General features: G+C 32.7%; 1 protein-coding gene across 2 annotated transcripts in view; it reads right to left on the bottom strand.

Moving 5' to 3' along the window:
* LOC125111892 (cadherin-9) overlaps nt 1–21,322 on the bottom strand; it is an 87,010-nt gene that overhangs the window by 22,151 nt on the left and 43,537 nt on the right. Inside the window, exons 2-6 of one of the 2 annotated variants that reach the window (XM_047754044.1) lie at nt 13,672–13,966; nt 5,680–5,799; nt 4,919–5,086; nt 2,622–2,809; nt 1,401–1,654 (exon numbers count right to left, since the gene is read on the bottom strand). In XM_047754044.1, the coding sequence (XP_047610000.1) occupies nt 1,401–1,654; nt 2,622–2,809; nt 4,919–5,086; nt 5,680–5,799; nt 13,672–13,966 (1,025 nt within the window). The remainder of the gene's footprint in view (nt 1–1,400; nt 1,655–2,621; nt 2,810–4,918; nt 5,087–5,679; nt 5,800–13,671; nt 13,967–21,322) is intronic. The other variant, XM_047754053.1, reaches the window with a different exon arrangement.

Raw genomic sequence — 21,322 nt, 5'->3', positions numbered from 1 at the left:
CTGCAGATTAAAATTTCATGAATTGTTTATTTAATAATACATTAATTGACCAAGAAATTAAATATTCATTAGGATATGTTTAGTGCAACAAATATTGCTTTGTAAATTAACACTTGACTAGTTATTACATTTTAAACCAAATTTAATAGTTATATATTAAATACTGTGCTCATTATTTTTCTATGTATGACATAAATTCTAGGAAATTTGGGCATTTCCAATAATAATTTAATTGTTTATTTTCCTTAATTAAAAATTAATTTTAAATAAAGCATAATTGTAGGCATTTTAGCCACGCATTAATAGATAACCTATTATTTATCTGTCTTTAGCCTCTACGTCTTTGACACATTTTCCCATCTTCATTCCCCATCCTATTCATCCATTTATCTTACATCTATTTTGTAGTCTCCTTAAACACCATGAATAGGAATCACTTATTCAGTTTGTGGCATATTTGAGAGCATTTAAACTTTTGAGAAATTATTGCACTTTACCAAAGAATACTATACTAGGTTTTAACAGTTTCACCATTCTCAAATATCATTACTCTCTTTACCAACTCTCTGAGTTCTTAGTATAATATAATTGATATTTTTTTTCTCCAAAATGTTGATATGCACTGGGTCTGGGACTACCTTTCAATAGAAGGTATTTTGACAGTTTTCAAGGTATCTCTTAGGAGCCTTTCCAGAAGAATATTTTTTTCTAAATGATTTGTTTAGACCATCTATTATTTGAGCTATGATGTATCCAAAAATAATGAGACAAGAGTCACATCCACATAGGCGTTCCCATTGTGGCTCAGTGGTAAAAAACCCAACTAGTATCCATAAGTACACAGGTTCGATCCCTGGCCTCGCTCAGTGGGTTAAGGATCCCATGTTGCAGTGAGCTGCGATGTAGGTGGCAAACACGGCTCAGATCCTGTTTTGCTGTGGCTGTGGCATAGGCAGGCAGCTGCAGCCCCAATTTGACCCTTAGTTTGGGAACTTCCATATGCCTCACCTGCAGCCCTAGAAAGAAAAATAAAAAAGAATCATCTACAACTAATGGATTAAAATCATAGAATCAGGAGCCAGACAACATGATCCTCAAACCCAGCTTTGCCAATAACTGTTTGGCAAGTTATGTAAGTCTTCAGTGCTTTAGCTTTATCATCTGCAAAAAGATATAGTAACAGGAGCTACTTTGTAAAGTGTGACAAGAGTCAAATGAAATACTCTATCCAGAGCATTTACAAGATACTTTTAGCCCAGCTAAGAGTCTATGCTATGGAAGAGTTTTATCTTATAACTGTACTTGATCATAACATTGTGGGTTTTTGTTTTTTGGCATACAGCTTGTGAATAGTGTGGTTATTATTTTTCTGCAAACTTAAATTTTCTTGAAATACTTACTTTATTAAATTGTTCATGGCATCTGGGTCATACGCTGTGACCTGTCCAATGATGCTGCCCTCCTTTACATCTTCATCTACTTCGATCAGGTAAAAAACTTTACTGAACACAGGAGGCTCATCTATATCTTCTACAGATATTTTGACCACAGCTGTGTCTTTGAACGGTCCCAGGTGTAGGAATCGTGGATCAGGGTGAGTGTTACTTGCATCCACTTTTAAAGTGTACAACATTTTGCTTTCAAAGTCTAAATTCTGAAATTAAATGAAATAAGAAAAATTAATATATAGCAGATATAACAATGAAGACAATTTCAAAATTTAATAACCACCTCTTTTAATAGTACCAGTAATTCTGGTTAAATAACTTTGCCAAGTATTGCTTCATGGGTATATCAAATAAATTAGTAAATATTTGTTTTGCCTAACATTTAAGAGAGTGATTGAGTATTATAGTATAGACATTGAGTCCCACTTAGTAATGCATTTTTCATTTTGATGGTTACAGGTAAATTAACTGTTATCTAATAAGTACATAGGTAATTTATTTTTACTATTTATTATTATTATAAGTTACACAAAGTTTAAATCAGTGGAAATATAAAGTTGAGTTTTAGCAAGCTATTCATAGAAGTTGCTTGCTTAGGCCCTGTGTTTCTAAAGCTGGTGTTTTTTTTTTTTTTTTTAATATATGTATCTTTGATTAATCTGAACACTGCGGAAAGCAAGATGTGAATGAAAGCAGGGAAATCAGGATGATATAAATTAATATTTAGTTGAATTAGTCTATATAACATTTATAATGTTCTCCTACACCTCATTAAAAATCAAGAAATCCAACATAAAACACATAGCATATTCAGACTTCATGTATTTGAATAAACCATAACATTTAACAATATATAGTGCATGAATAATGTGATGCCTGCATGCCCTTTTTTTCTGGCATGGAAAAACAAAACACAGACTTTTGAGAGTATCTTAACCTACTTTGATGGTTGTCTATTATATGCACAAGCAATTGAGGTTTTATATCAACATTTAAGTGTCAGTGATGAAGATGCTTAACTTATTTGAAAAGTGAAATCACAACTATTCCTACTTATATGAAGGACAGACACCATGTAAAGGATGGGAGAAATAAGTCCTATGCTTTCTTCCCTGAAAATTAAAAATAAATTATAAAGTGCTCAATGAAAAAATGAAGACAGTGAGAAGAAACCTGTTTGACAGTTATAATCCCTTCCTGGGTATCCTTGTCAGTGATGACATCAAACATGTCTGCTCCTTCTCCTCCAGCAATGCTGTATTCCATCTCAGCATTCTCCCCCAAATCAGGGTCATTGGCTTTTATCCTTCCAAGATGAGTTCCAAGAGGTACAGACTCAGGAGAATGAAATTGATACATACCTGAAAATTAAATCAAAGCTGTTTTGACATTTCATCTTTAGATAACAAAAATCTTTCATTTCCTTTGCCTTTTTTACTTAAGTAAATTAATTTTAGATCTGGTCAGTTTTTCATTATATTGAATTGTAAGCTGTCAAAATTTGTAGATTTATTGAGCTGGAAAAATAATTTATAAAGGCAGAAAACTCTCATTTTGTAGATGAGAAATTTACATTCCAGAAAGATTAAGTGAATGTCTCAAGTTAGAATGTAGAACTTTTGGCTTAAGAGGACACAAAAAGACAATTTTTTCCTACTGATACAGAGCTTTCAACATAGTCATTACGCTTTTTTATATACACTAAATTATTTTAAAGAACACACATTTATTCTTATATTCTAACTCAAAGATAGAAAAAAATAAATCTATACACATTGACTTCTTTTTTTTTCTTATTAATGTCTTTAAGTGAGATATGAACCTTCTGTCTCCTGCAGTTTCAGCCAATCATGTTACACTGTACCGTGCATGAAAGCATTTTTGTTTGTGATGGTTTATTCAAGAGATAATAGGACGAACTTTTTAAAAATGAAAGTTAGAAATGTTTTTAAACCTTTAATGTGTTGAAATCTAGAAATGTTTTTAAACCTTTAATGTGTTGAAATCTATATAGTAAGAATTTAATTTATTAAATTTATTATATTCTGACATTATTCCTCATATGACCCATGTAGGTATATTATTCTCAGAGATAGGGCTCAAGGAAATCATCCTGTAAAACTGGGAAAAGCAGAAGGAAAAACTAAGTCTGACTTCCTGGTCTGTCTGATTCCAATTTGCTTGGCAGTTAAGAAGAGGGATTTCTAAATCCAACTACCCTGAATTTGAGTTCTTATCACTAGAAAATTTAGTTAAATTCTCTAGCCCTTAATTTTAATGTCTATAGAATAAGGATGATGACAGCAATTAACTTTTAGGTTTGTTATGAAGATTGCATGAAATTATATCTTTAACATGCTTAGCCCAGTTCTTAGTTCAAGAACATTTTTTACTATTGCTACTATAATTCCAAAACTTCCACTAAGATTATAATAGATCATAGAATTATAGAGTAGCAAGTCATTTGAGAAGTCATCAAATTATACTCTTTTGTTTTATAGTTAAGGAAACAGAATGCAAAGTTTATATTTATGTTAATTAGGCTTAATATTCATATTCGCAGCAGACTTTATTTTTTAACATTTATCATATGCAATATGCCCACTATCCAGAATTATACCATCAAGATTTCAAATTTTATTAATGCTTTTCTGTGTTGGAATTAATTTTATAAATTTAAATTTGCAAGCCCTTAACAGAACATTTCAGGATAGGGCCCCTTATAATTTTATTTGCTGTGAAATGGAAACATTTTCAGCAGAGAATCAGAGTCTGTTTTTGTAGGACCTCATGGCATGCAAAGAATCCCTGGTTTCAAATACATCCCTAAAAACAGAAACAACTAAAAGGCTGTTGATTGATTTAATCTTCACAAGTAGGTAACAGATACCAGCAAATTTTAATATGTCTCTGATGCCATACAAACAAGGTATATCCCAATGCTATGGGCTCATAAGCAAGAAAAACCTGACCAGTTAAATCAACTTGCATTAATTTTACTTTAGTATCTGATTTCATAGATATTAAAACGTCAACAACCTTGTGTTTTAGAATTGTTAAGTAAGGTATTATAATTAATTGTAAGGGGTTATAATTTTGATGTACAAACAAAAAGAGTGACAGGCATGGTATTTGAATCCAGGTGGTCAGACTTGAGAGTCCATGCTCCTAGTCAGGAAAGAGATGAGAGGAAAAGTAGTCTGGGAAATTTTATATCTCTTCAAAAGGTAGAAGACAATAATTAAAATTGCCATAAAGAACCTCATTTCCTTGTTTTTTGCATTACCTATTCTGTGATGAAAATGATCATAGTCACTTTTAATTTGTGGGAAATTGCGATATTCTTTGGGGGTGAGGGTTGTGTATTTGCTTTATGCATAAACTAACAGTGAAACTAGCAGTAAAAGTATGGGACTGTTTGTAGTATGTTTGAGAAACTCTCCGCATAAGATCACTGAAACCTCCCTTACTCTGGGGAAATCGTGGAGGATTGTTGTTGACGTCTGTCAGAGTGATGTTCACTGTGGTGGTTCCAGAAAGGCCTCCCATCTGGCCGCCCATGTCTTTGGCTTGTATAACCACTTGGTACTGCTCTCTGTTTTCTCTGCTCATGTCTGGTAATGCAGTTTTTATTATGCCTTTTGGAAAAAGTAGACAAAAATTTTGTAATATAATCAAGGAGTTTTAAAATGAAGCCATGCAAGATCCATTTACAGAAGTTAATCAAAACAAACATGATAACACGTCAATGTACCTAAAAAAGTCTTTCAATCCATAACCAATTTAACATAAGTCACAGAATGGAAACAGATTATTTCATGGGCTCTTGTTCAGGGAAGGAGTTTTGCAAAGTCAATTAATTATCATTTTGATTAAAAAATTACCTTCAGTCAAAAATCTTTAGATGAATAAACTTGTTTGATTTTGGTGATTGTTACATTTTTTGTTTGAATATTTCCTAGGACACAAAATGTTTTGAATCTCTGTAAAATTTTGTATATAGAGCCATAAATTTAAACTCAATAAATAGCAGTCTAAGGAATTTAAGGGTTCAAAGCTTTTAAATGGATAGGATATTTGATTTTGCTTTCATAGAATAAATGTAAGGAGTCAATAAAAACGTGATACTTAATAGATAGCTTTTTTAAAAAAGAAAAATAAATCTTTAAATTAATTGTGCATCAAGATGTATTACATAATGAGAAAGAGACCAACTATTAAATGTTGATACCTGATTCTGGGTCCACTGAAAAATATGGCTGTCCTTGCAATATGCTGTAGACCACTTTGGCACTGTTTCCATAGTTGGCATCATCTGCATCTGTTGCAGTCACTTGTATAACAGACGTACCTACATGAATGTCCACCCAAACACAGACACTTAAATACTTATAAATTTGAAGCTGTCTTTCTGAAAATATGATACTGGAAGTGTGGTGTGTTAGACCATGTTATATGTTTCAAGAAATTTGTTTAAATTATGCTGCTCAAAAAATTACTGATCTATTTTATTTTTTAATTTAAATATTCCTTAATAATATTGTCTGAGCTAAAATCCAAAAAATTTTATCATAAAGATGAATATAATGAGAAAAGTGCACTGAATTTTTAGTTGGTTGAAAATATTATGATGCAAAAGTTTTTCACTGAGTACAGGGCACATGCAATTTTCAGTTAATACATTTATTGCTAACTAGAAATGTGTATTCAAAGAAAACCCAACATTGAAAGCATTCCTGCTACATTTCAGTCTGATAAATTAATCTATATTGTAAATTGAATGAAAATAAAGAGGTGGTGTTGTTATAAAGAAACAAACAAAAGACATAAAATTGACTGCTAAAATTTTTGGTGTGTCAGGTATACATGATTATTAAATGTCCATGCCTTTTAAAAAAATGTAGTTAACATGGTCATACATATTTATTGATATGCTATGTGTTATTTGCTACATGGATGTAAATCAGTGGTATACCCGTTCAAAGTTAAGAAAGTGTATAATTGTGTCACAGGCAATACTATAATTTAAGATTACTCCTAGTTTAATTTATTTTATAAAAATAAAATTATTTTCTCTTAACTTTGTCACTACCATTATTTTTAAATGTAAAAGAGTTTTAAAGGATTTGGTTTCAGAGCTAAATATAATGTAATATGTTGATGGATTTTTTTCTTATATTTTGTAGAACTCCACAAAGCTTCAAGGCATGATTCTAAAAGTGCCATTACTAAAGCCTACCATGTGTCCCCTGAGCAAAACGAGTTTGTAGGACATTTTCTCGTATATTATACACAATTTTTCAAAATATTAATATGATTCTTGCAAAGATTTTAAAATTCTTTTGGAGGAGTGGGTTCCATATTGGCCCTGTCATCTACTTTAATACTCTCCGTATATTACACACTCATAGCTTGTCTAATTGAGTTGTAGAAAATGTTTCCCAACATTATAGCTTATGCAGAATTATAGCATATGCAGCTTATGCAGAATAGCTTATGCAGATTCTAGAACTAATGTATTGCACACTAAGATTAAACTGGCATCTTTATTTCCCATCAATGTATTTGAATACCAATATATGAATTAGCAAGTCATCTATATATTTTCTCAAAATTAATTAGCATAAAATGAAAACTTGAGCTCTTCCTCTTGAGGCCTCTGTCTCTTTAGCTGCAGCAAAATTGGTATGTCCTATATGAGGATACACTGCATTTCAGTCAGGCCTAGATGTACTCTTTTATCATTTAAAAAACACCCACTCATGTCCAAGTTAGACCAAAGCAAATATTGTAAAGTGATTTCCAACCCACAATAATGTTCAAAAGTTCAACCAAAGTGGTTTTCTGATTTAAATTTATTTTTATATAACCCTATGTGAACATATATTAGTTATATTAAGAATTGTTTTCATACTTGAGGATTCTTTGAAATATGAATTATTAAGCATAACTGAGATGTGAAATGCAAGTAGTTAATCAATTTTATGATATTTCTTTTGCTACCAAACTCTCATTTTTCTTTTATTGTGGCTATCAGTTCATTATAGGCGCAGATAGAAACACTCTTCTATACTATTTAATAATGTTTTTTCTTGTTAAGTTGGTTTTGATCATTTGCTCTTTATTAATAGGTATGTGATCTTTGAACTTACCCCAAATTACTTGGCCTAAAAAAAAAAAAGAATTTTTAGAATGGAAACCAATCCTATAATGTGACTAAAATGCTAAAACACCTATGTAAAATACTGTCCTCTGTCTCAGAATCATGGTAGTAATTAGAATGGTGTTAGACACTAATAAACACTAATAGCATATCATTGATATTTCTCATAGCAAAATGAGAAAAAGAAATACCTAGTGTGTTGAACTTTAAGGAATGGATGCATTTATTTATTTATTTATTTACTTACTTACTTAGCTTTTTAGGGCTGCGGGTATGGCATGTGGAAGTCCCCAGGCTAGGAGTCAAATTGGAGATACAGCTGTTGGCCTATATCACAGCAACAGCAATGTGGGAACTGGGTCGCGTCTGCAACCTATACCACAGCTCACACAATGTCAGATCCTTAACCCACTGAGTGAGGCAAAGGATTGAACCTACCTCCTCATGAATACTAGTCAGGTTCGTTTCTACTGCGCCACAAAAGGAACTACTGTGTTTTCCTATTTTGTTTTTTGTTTTTAGTAAATTTAATGACATCTCCCAGTTAATACTATTTAGTATCAAAATTAGATAGAAAGTGGTTTATGTGTTTTTGTACTAATTTTATAAATATTTGTTTATAAAGACAAAAAAGTAATATGCCACTTTGATTTCTATGTACCTCTAAATTTTCTGAGCTATATGGTTTTGTTTATTCTCAAGTAATTTAAAATGAGTATTTTACATTTTTATTAAATATAAAGTAAAATATAGTGAACTCTTAATAGCAAAATTTATATCATTTGTTATCTATAAAAAGTTTTCCAGTGTGATACAAACTCTCCAAAGGCAGGGGCTAGGTCTGCTTTTGTTCAATATTTTCTCTCTAAACCCCAGCAGAGTTTCTAGTGCAAAGCCATACTAGAGTCACAACATTTATAAAATTCTTTACATAGTCTAGGCAGGGTTTTCAGCACTTGATTTGTATCATTATTTTATCCCCATGATAAACATGGGATGTAGGCCTTGGGGCACAAAAAGGTTGCTCGTGATCACACACCTGGTAGGTGACAGGAGGGGATTCAACCTAAGCAGTCTGAAGAAAGACGGTCCATTCTAAACACTGTACTAGGGAGGGAGTAGAATGAACTGCAAGTTTGGGGTTAATGATGAGAACTATTATGCTTAGAATGGATAAACAACAAGATCCCACTGTATAGCACAGGGAACTATATCTAATCACTTGTGAAAGAACAAGATTGAAGTTAATATGAGTAAAAGAGAGAGAGAGAGAGAGAGAGAGAGAGAGAGAGTGTGTGTGTGTGTGTGTGTGTGTGTGTGTGTGTGAGTGATTGGGACACTTTGATGTACAGCAGAAATTGACAGAACATTGTAAATCAACTATAACAAAAAATTAAATAAAAAAATAAGTACTTTACTAAATGGCCTATCTGGACATATGATTGGACACATAATTGAATTTACAGGAGGTGAACCTCTAAGAAAGGGCCTAGATTAGGGTATGAAGCATCCTTTGATGAGTTATTTGTGTGATATGTGAAAAATTACACGCAGATTCTTTTTTAGGGGGATGATATGAGAGGGTAAGTTTTTGAGGGACCAGTTAAGGGAAATACCCACCAAAATGAGAGACCACCAAAATTACACAATAAGAATTTGCCATGAGGGAGATGAATGCATGCAAATATAGCTGATAGATAATCTTTAATCAAAGTCGAATGGCCACAAAAAATGGAAAACATAAAATGTAGGGATCTCCTACAAATATCTAAATCAAAGTGCATCCCATTTTCTTTCATTATATATCCTTATATATGATCCAGATTTTGTGTTCTGGGTTGAAGATGCTAATGTGTTTCTGATTTCAAGAGTCAATTGAAGTCATTTGATTTTTTTTTGTCTTTTTGCCTTTTCTAGGGCCACTTCCGCGGCACATGGAGGTTCCCAGGCTAGGGGTCCAATCAGAGCTGCAGCCGCCAGCCTAGGCCAGAGCCACAGCAACGCAGGATCCGAGCCGCATCTGCAACCTACACCACAACTCATGTTAATGCCTGATGCTTAGCCCACTGAGCAAGGCCAGGGATCGCACCCACAACCTCATGGTTCCTAGTCAGATTTGTTAACCACTGAGCCACGATGGGAACTCCTGAAGTCATTTGATTTTAACTAAAAAGTGTGGGGGGGAGGGGACACATGATTTTTGAAAACCAAAATGAAATATGGCTTATGAATCTGACAAAAAGAAGCAGAGGCAGAGGGAAAAAAGCAAGGAGAGGATTTTGTGAGAGAGAAAAAAGGAAAGACAAAATATGAAGACAAAAATAACCAAATGGAAGGGGACAGTATAAAGGAGAACATTGGAATACAACATTGGAAAGCCCAGTAAAATGAGAATAAAGAATTTATACTTTATTCTCTTTGACTTCATTTACCCCCAAAGTTAATAATAGTTTTTCAGTTCTTTAAGTTAAAATCTCTAATACAACAAAAATAAGTTTAGAGTAAATCACTGGGCATTACTTCCTTTAGAGAAGCATTATTATGTGATGTGATATTATATGGGTTATCTATGTATAACAAAGTTTCCAAGTATCACCCTTTACATTTCTCTGTAAATGGTTATTTGCATAGGAAACAGCAGAGAAAATCATATGTGCAAAAGTAGAAAGTTAAGTTGTATTTTACTTTAAATTAGGTAAGAGGGTTACAAAAGAAGAATACAATTTCAGGATATAAATAAATTTACTTTTTATTTAGACATAATATAAATTATGATTATTACATAAATCTTATTGTAATATTGTAATATGCAGTCTTCCCTTCCCTTACTGTTACTTGGATTTAATTTTATTGAGAGAAATTTGAATTAAAAGAATAAAATAATAAAAATGCTGTTTTTGAGGAGTTGCTATGAATCTAATAAAATTAGAAGCTTTCAAAATATTTTGCATAATAATTATTTTATAGTGGATAAAAATATTACAGTATTAAAATTATCCTGCTAAGCTCTGCATTTTATTAACTTTTTTTTTTTCTTTTTAAAACTAGTATAGTAAGTTTTTGGGCAAGCCAGTTTAACTCTTTTGAGCTCAATTTCACTTATTTATTATAAGAGGAAATTAAACCAAGTATAGTATCTTCCATGTATATATTATACTTATAAAAATGTACATTTATGTTTAAAAATAGATACATATACAAAGTCTATGGGCGGGCCAAGGAGAAGTCAATTAGTGCAGTAATATCAATATTAGTACCAAAATTAATAACTACACTTTATAAATATGATCAAGATTTACCTATAGTTCTTTTTTTTTTTGTCTTTTTAGTTCTGCACCCACAGCAAGCCAGATCTGAGCTACATCTGTGACCTAAACCACTCATGGCAATACCAGATCCTTAACCCACTGAGCAAGGTCAAGGATTGAACTTGCATCCTCATGGATATTAGTCAGATTTGTTTCCACTAAATCCTGACAGGAACCTCGTACCTGTAGTTCTTAATTTATTTGTACTGAAGTCTGCAACCAGAGTCGTACAGCTGCCTCTTTTATGCTTTCCTCAGTTTTTTTAGAATTATATTGCAGGGAATGTAATTGGAATGGCCCAAATTCTCATATTTAAGGTCTGTTAATGAGAAATTGTATTGCCCACAATTTAAAGCATATATAAATTGGATTGCCTTATATGAAGGATTTTTTTTTTGTACAAGATAATGCGTAAGCCTTTTCCCATGTGTAAACATATATTCTATATTTTAATATAGGTATTGAACAAGTGAAGGGTTTTAAAAAAATAAAAGAGAAGCACTTAGTCTAGTTCTGATAGTAATACGTATTTGAAAACTATTAATAGAATCTAGATTCTATTAATATTTCAGATGAGAAAGACTATCTTTAAGTGTACAGATTATGAGAATATACCAATTGACAGATAATATCCTATTAAATAACACAAAATAATATAAGAAAATGCAGATTATTTCAATTTAAATATATATATATGTTTTCTGACAAATATTCTTTTTTTTTTCTTCAGCTGCACTCATAGCATATGGAATTTCCAGGCCAGGTATTGATAACCTGTGCCACAGCAGTGACCAGAGCCACAATATTGACAACACTAGATCTTTAGCCCTCTGTGCCACATTAAAACTTCAAGTACTCTGTTTTTAATTGTGAAGTAATGCTTTACAAAATTTAAGTTATACAAATTTAAATCAATTATTATCAAAATTTATCATATTCAAATATCTTTCATCTTAATTACACTTTTTACTCCTGTAAGTCTAATCATATCTTTTTGGAGAAGAATAAGTGGAAGTTTTTGTACTATTAAGTGTCAAAATATCTGGCAAGATAACACACACACACACACACACACACACAAAACAACAGTGTTTTACCACAGTTAAAGGAATGTTAATCCAAAAACCAGACTACTTTAGAATGCTTATCAATAGGAAGCTGAAATGGAGGTCATAATTAACCCACAAAATGACATGATGTATATCTACATTAATCTACTGATCAACCTATATGGACCAATCCAGTACTTTCATAGAACTGTACCAGGCTAACAGATATTTTAAAATATTAAAAAAAGGAGCTCTCGTTGTGGCTCAGTGGTCACGAACCTGACTAGTATCCATGAAAATGCGGGTTCGATCCCTGGCCCCACTCATTGGGTTAAGGATCTGGCTTTGCCACAAACTGCAGTGTAGGTCACAAACGTGCCTTGGATCTGGCATTGCTGTAGTGGTGGTTTAGGCTGGCAGCTGTAGCTCAGATTTGACCCCTATCCCGGGAACTTCCACATGCTGCACCTGTGCCCCCCCCCCCAAAGAATTAAAAACAAACACACAGACACAGACATATTTCATCCCAGGTTTTTTTATTTCATAGAACTCCTATCTAATTTGATAAATCCCTGTCATATTATTGGAATGAATTCCTGGAAGGGCAGAAGAACTGTACTTTTCTCTGACAGATGGGATTTCCTCTGAGGTTAGAGGAAATAACTTCTTTAAAACTTTTAGTTCTAATGGCTAGATGGCACACATAGTTAAGAGGTATTTAACATCAATAACTCAGTAAAGGTGGACATAAGATAATTTTTTCTTTAAGAAATTATTTTAGACAGACCCATGTATTAGTTACAGTAATATCAGAGTTATATGCTTATAACTGCTTTTGAAATAATATTCAACTAAATATCAGAATTTGAAAATCAGTTGCATATTTGGGATATTATAGTAAGTTTATGCCACTGAATTTTTTTAGAAATATACTATGATTTAAGCGTTAGTTCTCATCTCATTAACAAATCTAATCCTTTCATATAATTACAGCTAAATGTAGTTACATATACAGAAAACAGCATTGTATAATAACAAATGCCATCTAAAATTATAGGCAGCCTTAAAAAACAAAACAATTACTTTTAGTTTTCCATGATAAACAATTACTGGTGGAACATAAAATAACATTAAAAAGAATCAAAATATCATTGTTATGCTATCAGTATATTTGATGTTAATTCAATTGCTTAATCTTTCTGAATCCAAGGTTTCTAATTAACAGAATGGGGTTTTAAAGTTCTATTTCCCATGCTCACCACATGAAGTTGTTTCAATGATCAAATGAGACGATCAAAAGAAATTTGTCAAATGCAAGCATTAGTTGTTATTATGCAAAAGAATGCAAGCAAAACTGTCTAAAACTGCTGACACTATTTGAAATCCCTTTCATTTCAAGCAAAAGTTACATTCAACTTGACTGCCGTTTGAATGGTAGCTGAGTAGAGGTAAAGATGGTTGAAATGCAATGGAATAATTGTTCTCAGTTATCATCTTCAATATCACTTACAAAATAGCAAAAGACATTAAAAACATACAGTTGAAAATCAATAGAAGTGAGATAGCTAACACTAAATAATAGTTTCGGTAATAGTTCTTCTCTTGAAAGAAACCACACATTATAGCTATATGTCCATAATAATTACTTTAGTCAAACATAAAATAAATAAAAATTTAGTTTACACGGATTAACAAATACCTACCAACTCCAGACATTTCCGGAACACTGGCAGTGTATAAGTCTTTTGTGAATTTTGGTTCATTGTCATTGATATCATGGATTTTAATGATAAATTCGGATTCAGGCTCCACCTGCCGCCCGGTCTTTCTGTCTATAGCCTTGGCACGCAGAACATACAGGGACTTTTCTTCTCTGTCTAATTTCTTTGCTGCATGAATATCTCCTGTATTTTCATCTATCACGAACAGACTGCCAGCCCCATCTCCAGTTAATATGTATTTTAAATTTCCATCTCCTTTATCTTGGTCAGTGTGAAGCTTCAGAAGGGTAGAAAATAAGAGTTCTATAAATATATGCATTATTATTACGGTGAAAAAATAATTTTGACAAATAGCATTTTATCTCCACATTATATCACTGGAATGATGATTGCAATGGTCATCTTTTCACTGTGGGGAGACCAAACATTTTAGTTTTATCATTCTCCAAATTTTTAAATACTTACACATTGTGAGAGACTAAATTTAAAATAAAAATATATTTTTCAAACAGTGCTCCCAAGATATTTAATAGAATGCTTCTATGATTTAACCCTCTAGTATATTAACAAGAAAAAAATCCATGAGTTTAGATTTGAAGTGTAAAATAGTTATATATGCTTGATTACATTTAAAATCACTAAACTCAAAGAAATCATGTGGGGAAGTTTTGCACTTAGCATGATAATAAATTTAGGATGTATACCATAATTTTAAAATTTTACCTGTCTTCAATGTATTGTTTTCAGATGCACAGGCTTGGTCATCAGAGAAACCAATCATAGAGAGAATTTTAATCTCATAGATTATTCCCTATATGATTTTATGACATCTTTCAACAATGATGTTCTCATTTTTTTAATGTACATGTTTTATAGACTGATTTGAAATTTCAAATGATATAGAACACACAGGGCTTTTTCCATTGGCTATATGTAAAATTTGATGAAAGTATCAGGATTCATCTCATAAATGATCTTCCTTTCTTCTAATTCGGCCCCATCTTAGAAGTAAATGTCCTAGTGTGGAAAGTTGTTCATTGAGTATTTAAAAGATACAGGTGGATCATGTATTCACAGAAATTTTGAGTTTGAAAATATCCTAACATTTTTGCAAATCTGACTCTTCTGCAACTTGAGTCTTTACTAGCCTGCTCTACCCTAATTTCTTCCATCATACACTTCACAATTCCTATTCCATCCTGGCTGCACCTATTTTTTTGGTGTCCTGTTCTATCCAATGAATTATCGACTATTTGAATCTATTTTTTATGGTAGAAAAAATTACGAACTTGGATTTATATTTTATTTGCCCTTCACTTTCAAGCTCAGTGTTAAAAAAATTACATTCAGCCTTGTCTTTTCTGAAATATCCTCCCAATCCATCGGTCTCCATCTCTGTGGTTACCTCCCTGGTTTCATTCACTCTGTGTGTGTGTGTGTGTGTGTGTGTGTGTGTGTGTGTGTGTTTAGAGCCACACCCACAGGATATGGGGTTTCCTAGGCTAGGGGTCAAATTGGAGCTACAGCTGCCAGCCTGTGCCACAACCACAGCAACATGGAATCTGAACTGATTGTGCAACCTACACCACAGCTTACGGAAATGTTGGATTCTTAACCCACTGAGTGAGGCCAGGAATTGAACCCGCGTCCCCATGGATGCTAGTCAGATTCATTTCCACTGAGCCAGTACAGAAAAGCCATAAACTTCCATACTGAGCCAGTATAGAAATTCATCATATCTTATATGAACCATTCCCTCTTGCTATATTCCAAACAATTTTCCATACTAAAGTTGACTTTTCTGCATCACAAATCTAGTCATGTTATTTCTCAGCTTAAAAATATTCAAACAGGTACAGTGTATAAGAACCAAAGTCTTACAAACCAGAGTTGGTCTCATAAAAATTTCTATTATATTGGGCAGTGTCTGTGTGTATGTGTGTGTGTGTGTGTGTGTGTGTGTGTGTGTGTGTGTTGAATCTACACTGCTTCTATTAAAGGGGATAATATTAATATTAAAAATAATCTATTTTATTGTTATATTAATTGCGTGGATTGTAGAGCCTTATTTATGCATCATCCATTATCTTGTTCACATTTCCAGATGTGTCTCTGCCACCTTTATCCACTTTGCTATACACCCTATACATACCAATTGTTTTGTTTTGCTTCATTTCATTTTCTTCATTACTCAGAAGGCCTGTTCCAGCTGCCACACCTGATGTTTGCAGATATCTCTCTCACCCTTTAAAGCCCTTCCTTTTCTCTGCATTTTCCCCTACCTAAATGTTTCTCAAATCTCATTTTAAAATTTTCTTCTTAGGGACACCTTTCCTGACTCTTTAGGCTAGAATAAATATGCTTGCTCTGTAATTGTAAATCACATTTCACTTACCTATCATGATGCTCATACCATTTGGTGAAATTATTCATTGTGCCCACTAAACTATAAAATCCAAAAGAAAAAGATTTACCTCCATCAATCTATTTACCTATCTATTTACCTATAAAATTGTTAGAGTTTCAACATGTATTTCTTAAAAACCAAATATTTCCTTTGTCTAAACGTATACATTTACATTATACACATCAGGTTTAATTGTCAGTGATTATTAGAAAAATCAGATCATAAGTAATTAAAAAATTGCCTTTTTTAACTAAAATTACATCTTAGATATATAAATAACATTATTTTAATGACTGCATTTTTTTAATACTTTTTTCAAGCTTTTTATAATAAATATTTTTGTACATGTTTATGAATTGCTAGTTCTTTTATTCTAAGAAGAGAAAAAGAAAAGCAGATACTTTTAATGAAAAAATATAACTAGGAAAGGATAAAAAAGATATATAGGTAGATAGAAAATTTATATGTATTGGAAGCTCTATTTAATTTGGCAAAAAAAAATGGAAACAACTAAAATATTCACCTTATTAATGTGGTTAGAATATGTACAATGCCATCATCTATAGCCATTAAAATTACAGTCTACATATTATGGGGATACACCCATTAAAATTATGGTTGATGTGGGGTGTTCCCTTCATGACGCAGTGGAAACTAATCTGACTAGAAACCATGAGGTTGTAGGTTTGATCCCTCACCTTGTTGAGCGGGATCAGGATCTAGCATTGCCATGAGCTATGGTGTAGGTTGCAGATGTGGCTCGGATCTGGCATTGCTGTGGCTCTGGCAGGGGCCGGTGGCTACAGCTCCAATTTGACCCCTATCCTGGGAATCTCCTATACCATGATTGTGGCCCTAAAAGGACAAAAAGACCAAAAAAAAAAAAATCATGGTTGATGTAAATCATTTGAGTGAGAAAATTTTAAAAAATATAGTGTATAATATAATTTCAATTTTTTATATCTGTTTTTTCATAAAAATATGCTCAAAAGATACATAATATTTTAAGTAGCTATACAGTTTTAAACTTTTTCTTTTGTTTTTAATTTGTATATGCTTATACCTTTTTATGAATAAATTTGTACTAATTTCTCAATAAAATAAAGGAAAAATAAGTAAAACTAGTAAGGAGCAATGTAGGAAATAAATCATAATGTCTCCCACAGCATATATACTAATGTTCTCACATTTATACACAGGAAAAAAAAAAGTGATTCATTGTTATCAATATTGTTAAATATATTGACTGAAACAAAGGTAATCCAGGGATAATGATGCAATTTAGTTTAAATTGTAGAATGTTAAATGATGTGGGGCAAAGATCATGTGTTATGTCAGAAATACTTACCCCATACTAATATTATGGAAATTACTAATAATCTGCCAAAATATAAAGCAGGAATAAGGCTATATACTGTTATAAAATTTCAGTGGAAATTTTATGTATATATACACAAATTAAAATTAGTTTTATTTTTTCTGTATACTTCCCCATTATTTTTCCATATATTTAACTTAATTATAATAATCCTTTAATAAAATATTGTATCATACCTTTTTTGCAGTTAATAAATATTTCATTTAACATCCTATTCTATTGTATTAAAATGTGCAGGAAACTGAATCTGTATCTTACATTAAATTAGATATGATTCAACATTCTACTTTGATTCATATACCTATGGAAACAATTTACTTTTCAAAGATTTTCCACTCATTCAAAATATTTTGGAGTCTAAAAAAATAATTTAGTCAAACATAAAATTCATTAAAAAATAAGAGTACAAAAATATAATTATTTTCTTTAATTTTTTTATCATTTATTTATATATATATTTTCTACTGTACAGCATGGTGACCTAGTTACACATGCATGTATACATTCTTTTTTCTTACATTAAGTGTTCCATCATAAGTGACTAGACAGAGTTCCCAGTGCTACACAATAGAATCTCATTGCTAATCCATTTCAAAGGCAACATTCTGCATCTATTGACCCCAAGCTCCCAGTCTGTCCCACTCCCTCCCCTTCTCCTTGGCAACCACAAGTCTATTCTCCAAGTCCATGATTTTATTTTCTTTGGAAAGTTTCCTTTGTGCCACCTATTAGATTCCAGATATGTGATATCATATGGTATTTGTCTTTTTCTTTCTGACCTACTTCACTCAGTATGAGAGTCTCTAGTTCCATCTATGTTGCTGCAAATGGCATTATGTGGTTCTTTTTTAAGGCTAAGTAGTATTCCATTGTGTATATATGCCACATCTTCCTAATCCAACTGTCTGTCAGTGGACATTTGGGTTGTTTCCATGTCTTGGCTATTGTGAATAGTGCTGCAATGAACATGTGGGTGCATGTGTTTTTTTAAGGAAAGTTTTGTCTGGATATATGCCCAAGAGTGGGATTGCTGTGTCATATGGTAGTTCTATGTATAGTTTTCTAAGGTACCTCCATCCTGTTCTCCATAGTGGTTTTACCAGCTTACCTTCCCACCAGCAGTGCAGGAGGGTTCCCTTTTCTCCATATCCTCTCCAGCATTTGTTATTTGTGGACTTCTTAATGATGGCCATTCTGACTGGTGTGAGGTGGTATCATGTGGTAGTTTTGATGTGCATTTCTCTAATAATCAGGGATGTTGAGCATTGTTTCAAGTGCTTGTTGGCCGTCTGTATATCTTCCTTGGAGAAATGTCTATTCAGGTCTTTTGACCATTTTTCAATTGGGTTGTTGGCTTTTTTGCTGTTGAGTTCTATAGGATGTTTGTATATTCTAGAGATTAATCCCTTGTCCATTGCATCATTTGCAACTATTTTCTCCCATTCTGTAAGTTGTCTTTTTGTTTTCTTTTTGGTTTCCCTTGCTGTGCAAAAGCTTGTCAGTTTGATTAGGTCCCATTGGTTTATTTTTGCTTTTATTTCAAATATCAATAAACTAAGTAGCCCTCACTTCCTGGAAATAATTTACTTCTTCTTAACTCAAAAAAATACACTGAAAAAAAGAAAAATAAATACTAGATAAATATTTCAAAAGCTAATTATTATTTTCCCACAGTATAATTTTTAGTTTTGCCCTGTTACATTTTTTGTTTGTTTTTAGAAAAATTTAAAAAGTAAACATATACTTGCAAAATAGGCTAAAGATTTAAACTGGTGATGGTTAATTTTATATGTCAATTTAACTGGGCCACAGAATGTCCAGATATTTGGTTAAACATTATTCTGGATGTGACTATAGGGCTGCTTCTGGAAGAGATTAATAGTTGAATCTGTAGCCTGAATAGATTGTCCTTTCCCAAAGTAGGTGGGCCTCACCTAATCTTTTTAAAGGCCAGAATAAAAAAAAAAAAAAAAAAAAACACTGAATAAGGGAGGATTCGCTTTTTTGCCTGCTGTCTTCCATTCAGACTCTTAAGTTACCCCATTGATTCTCCAGTTATCAAGCATTTGGACTTGGAATCAGAACTATTTCATCATAATTCTAGTCTCCAGCTTGCCAACTGCAGATCTTAGGACTTTCCAGGATCCATAATCATGAGCCAATTCCACATATACACACACACATACATATATACATATATTTACACATATATGCATATATACATATATATGCATATATGTTTTATATAAGAATATAATAAAAATATATTTCCATATAAAATATAATATACCCTTATATATATTTTCCAGAAAGAGAATTAATTTGTGTGTATATATATTATATATATATATTTTATATAAATAAAAGCAGTATTTGTCTGGGTTTTCAGATAAGAAAGAAAGAAAAACAGTAGTCCTTACAGACATTGGAATATTAAGAATAGGTTTGTCATTTAAGATCTACTAACACTGAGAGGGTCCAGAGGGACCACTACTATTTTTCACCACCACTATGAGAAACACAGAAAGGAACAGATCAAGGCATACTTGAAGAGTTTCGTCATCATTTTTCTTTATAAGCCTGATCTTACAGTGGGAACTACTATCACTGAAATGGGAAGCCTAAATGCAATGGGAGTAATTGAGTTCCAGAGTAACAGGGGCCAAGTGCAGCACTCAACTTACAAAAAAACAAGTGTCAGGGTTACCATAATGGACAGTAGAATCAAAACAGCAATCAGAATGGTCTGACTCATATAGACCTATGGTGTTGGCTAGTTGATTATGATGTTCCTAAGTGAAATAGATAGGAAGCCTACTAAATTCATACTTAACCTATAAAAGCAGATATGTTCAAGGTCAAGAGAAAAAAAGACCAATATGAATCATAATAACCGAGTCATGACCACTCAAGAAATTCCCAAACTTGGGCCAAGTTAGAGACCTAGAACCCATTGAATATAGAGCATGCCAGGTCCTCTTGAGGAAGGACCCCAATGCATACCCAAAATAAGTGTGCTTAGTCTTTCTCCCAGTCTTCCTTCCAAAAACCTATGCCTTTTATCAGAATAACTGTGCACTGGGGGAAAAGGAAATGATTGGTTATTCTGAGATCACTAGACTCTGAACTAGCACCGATTACAGGAGAACCAAAATATCAATGTGATCCACCAACTTGAATAGAGGAGTATGAAAGTCAGGTGATTGACAGAATTTTACCTGGGATTTGTCTCATAGTGTCCCAGTGTGTCTCAAACCCAATCTATGTAAAGGAAAAATTGTTACATCTGGCCCATCTTAGAACCAAAAAAGAGGCACAACTATGCCTAGTGGGCTTCTTCAGATTTTGAAAGCAGCATATTCTTCCATTTGGTGTTTTATTTCTATCCATTTACCAAGTCACCTGAAAAGATGATGGTTTGTGTGGGACTCTGAACTTGAAAACTCTCTGCAGCAGGTATGGACTGGTGTGTGAGCTGCTCTACCACTTCGGCCATGTAATCCAATAGAGCCAAAAGTGCCCAAAAGTGTCAGCACCAGGTACAGATGCTGGTTGGAGCCTTTGACAAGTACCTATAGGTGAATTGAAATGTATTCCCTCCTAATTTGGAAGCAAAGTCCTGCTATCCTCTGTCAATAATTAATTTCCTTTGGAGGAAAAATCTCTTGTCCTACTACTTAGCCTTAAAAATGATTGCTTAACCATGGGGACCGAGTTACCATGCAACCTGAGATGTTCAACTTGAATTGTGTATTATCCGACCTATCAAGCCATAAATTTGAGTGTGCATGACAGCACTTTATCATCAAATGGAAGAGGTATATATGTGATCAGGCCTGGACATGCCC

Source organism: Phacochoerus africanus, chromosome 1 (assembly GCF_016906955.1).
Source record: "Phacochoerus africanus isolate WHEZ1 chromosome 1, ROS_Pafr_v1, whole genome shotgun sequence".
NCBI lineage: Eukaryota > Metazoa > Chordata > Mammalia > Artiodactyla > Suidae > Phacochoerus > Phacochoerus africanus.
This window is presented reverse-complemented; position numbering and strand designations above follow the sequence as displayed.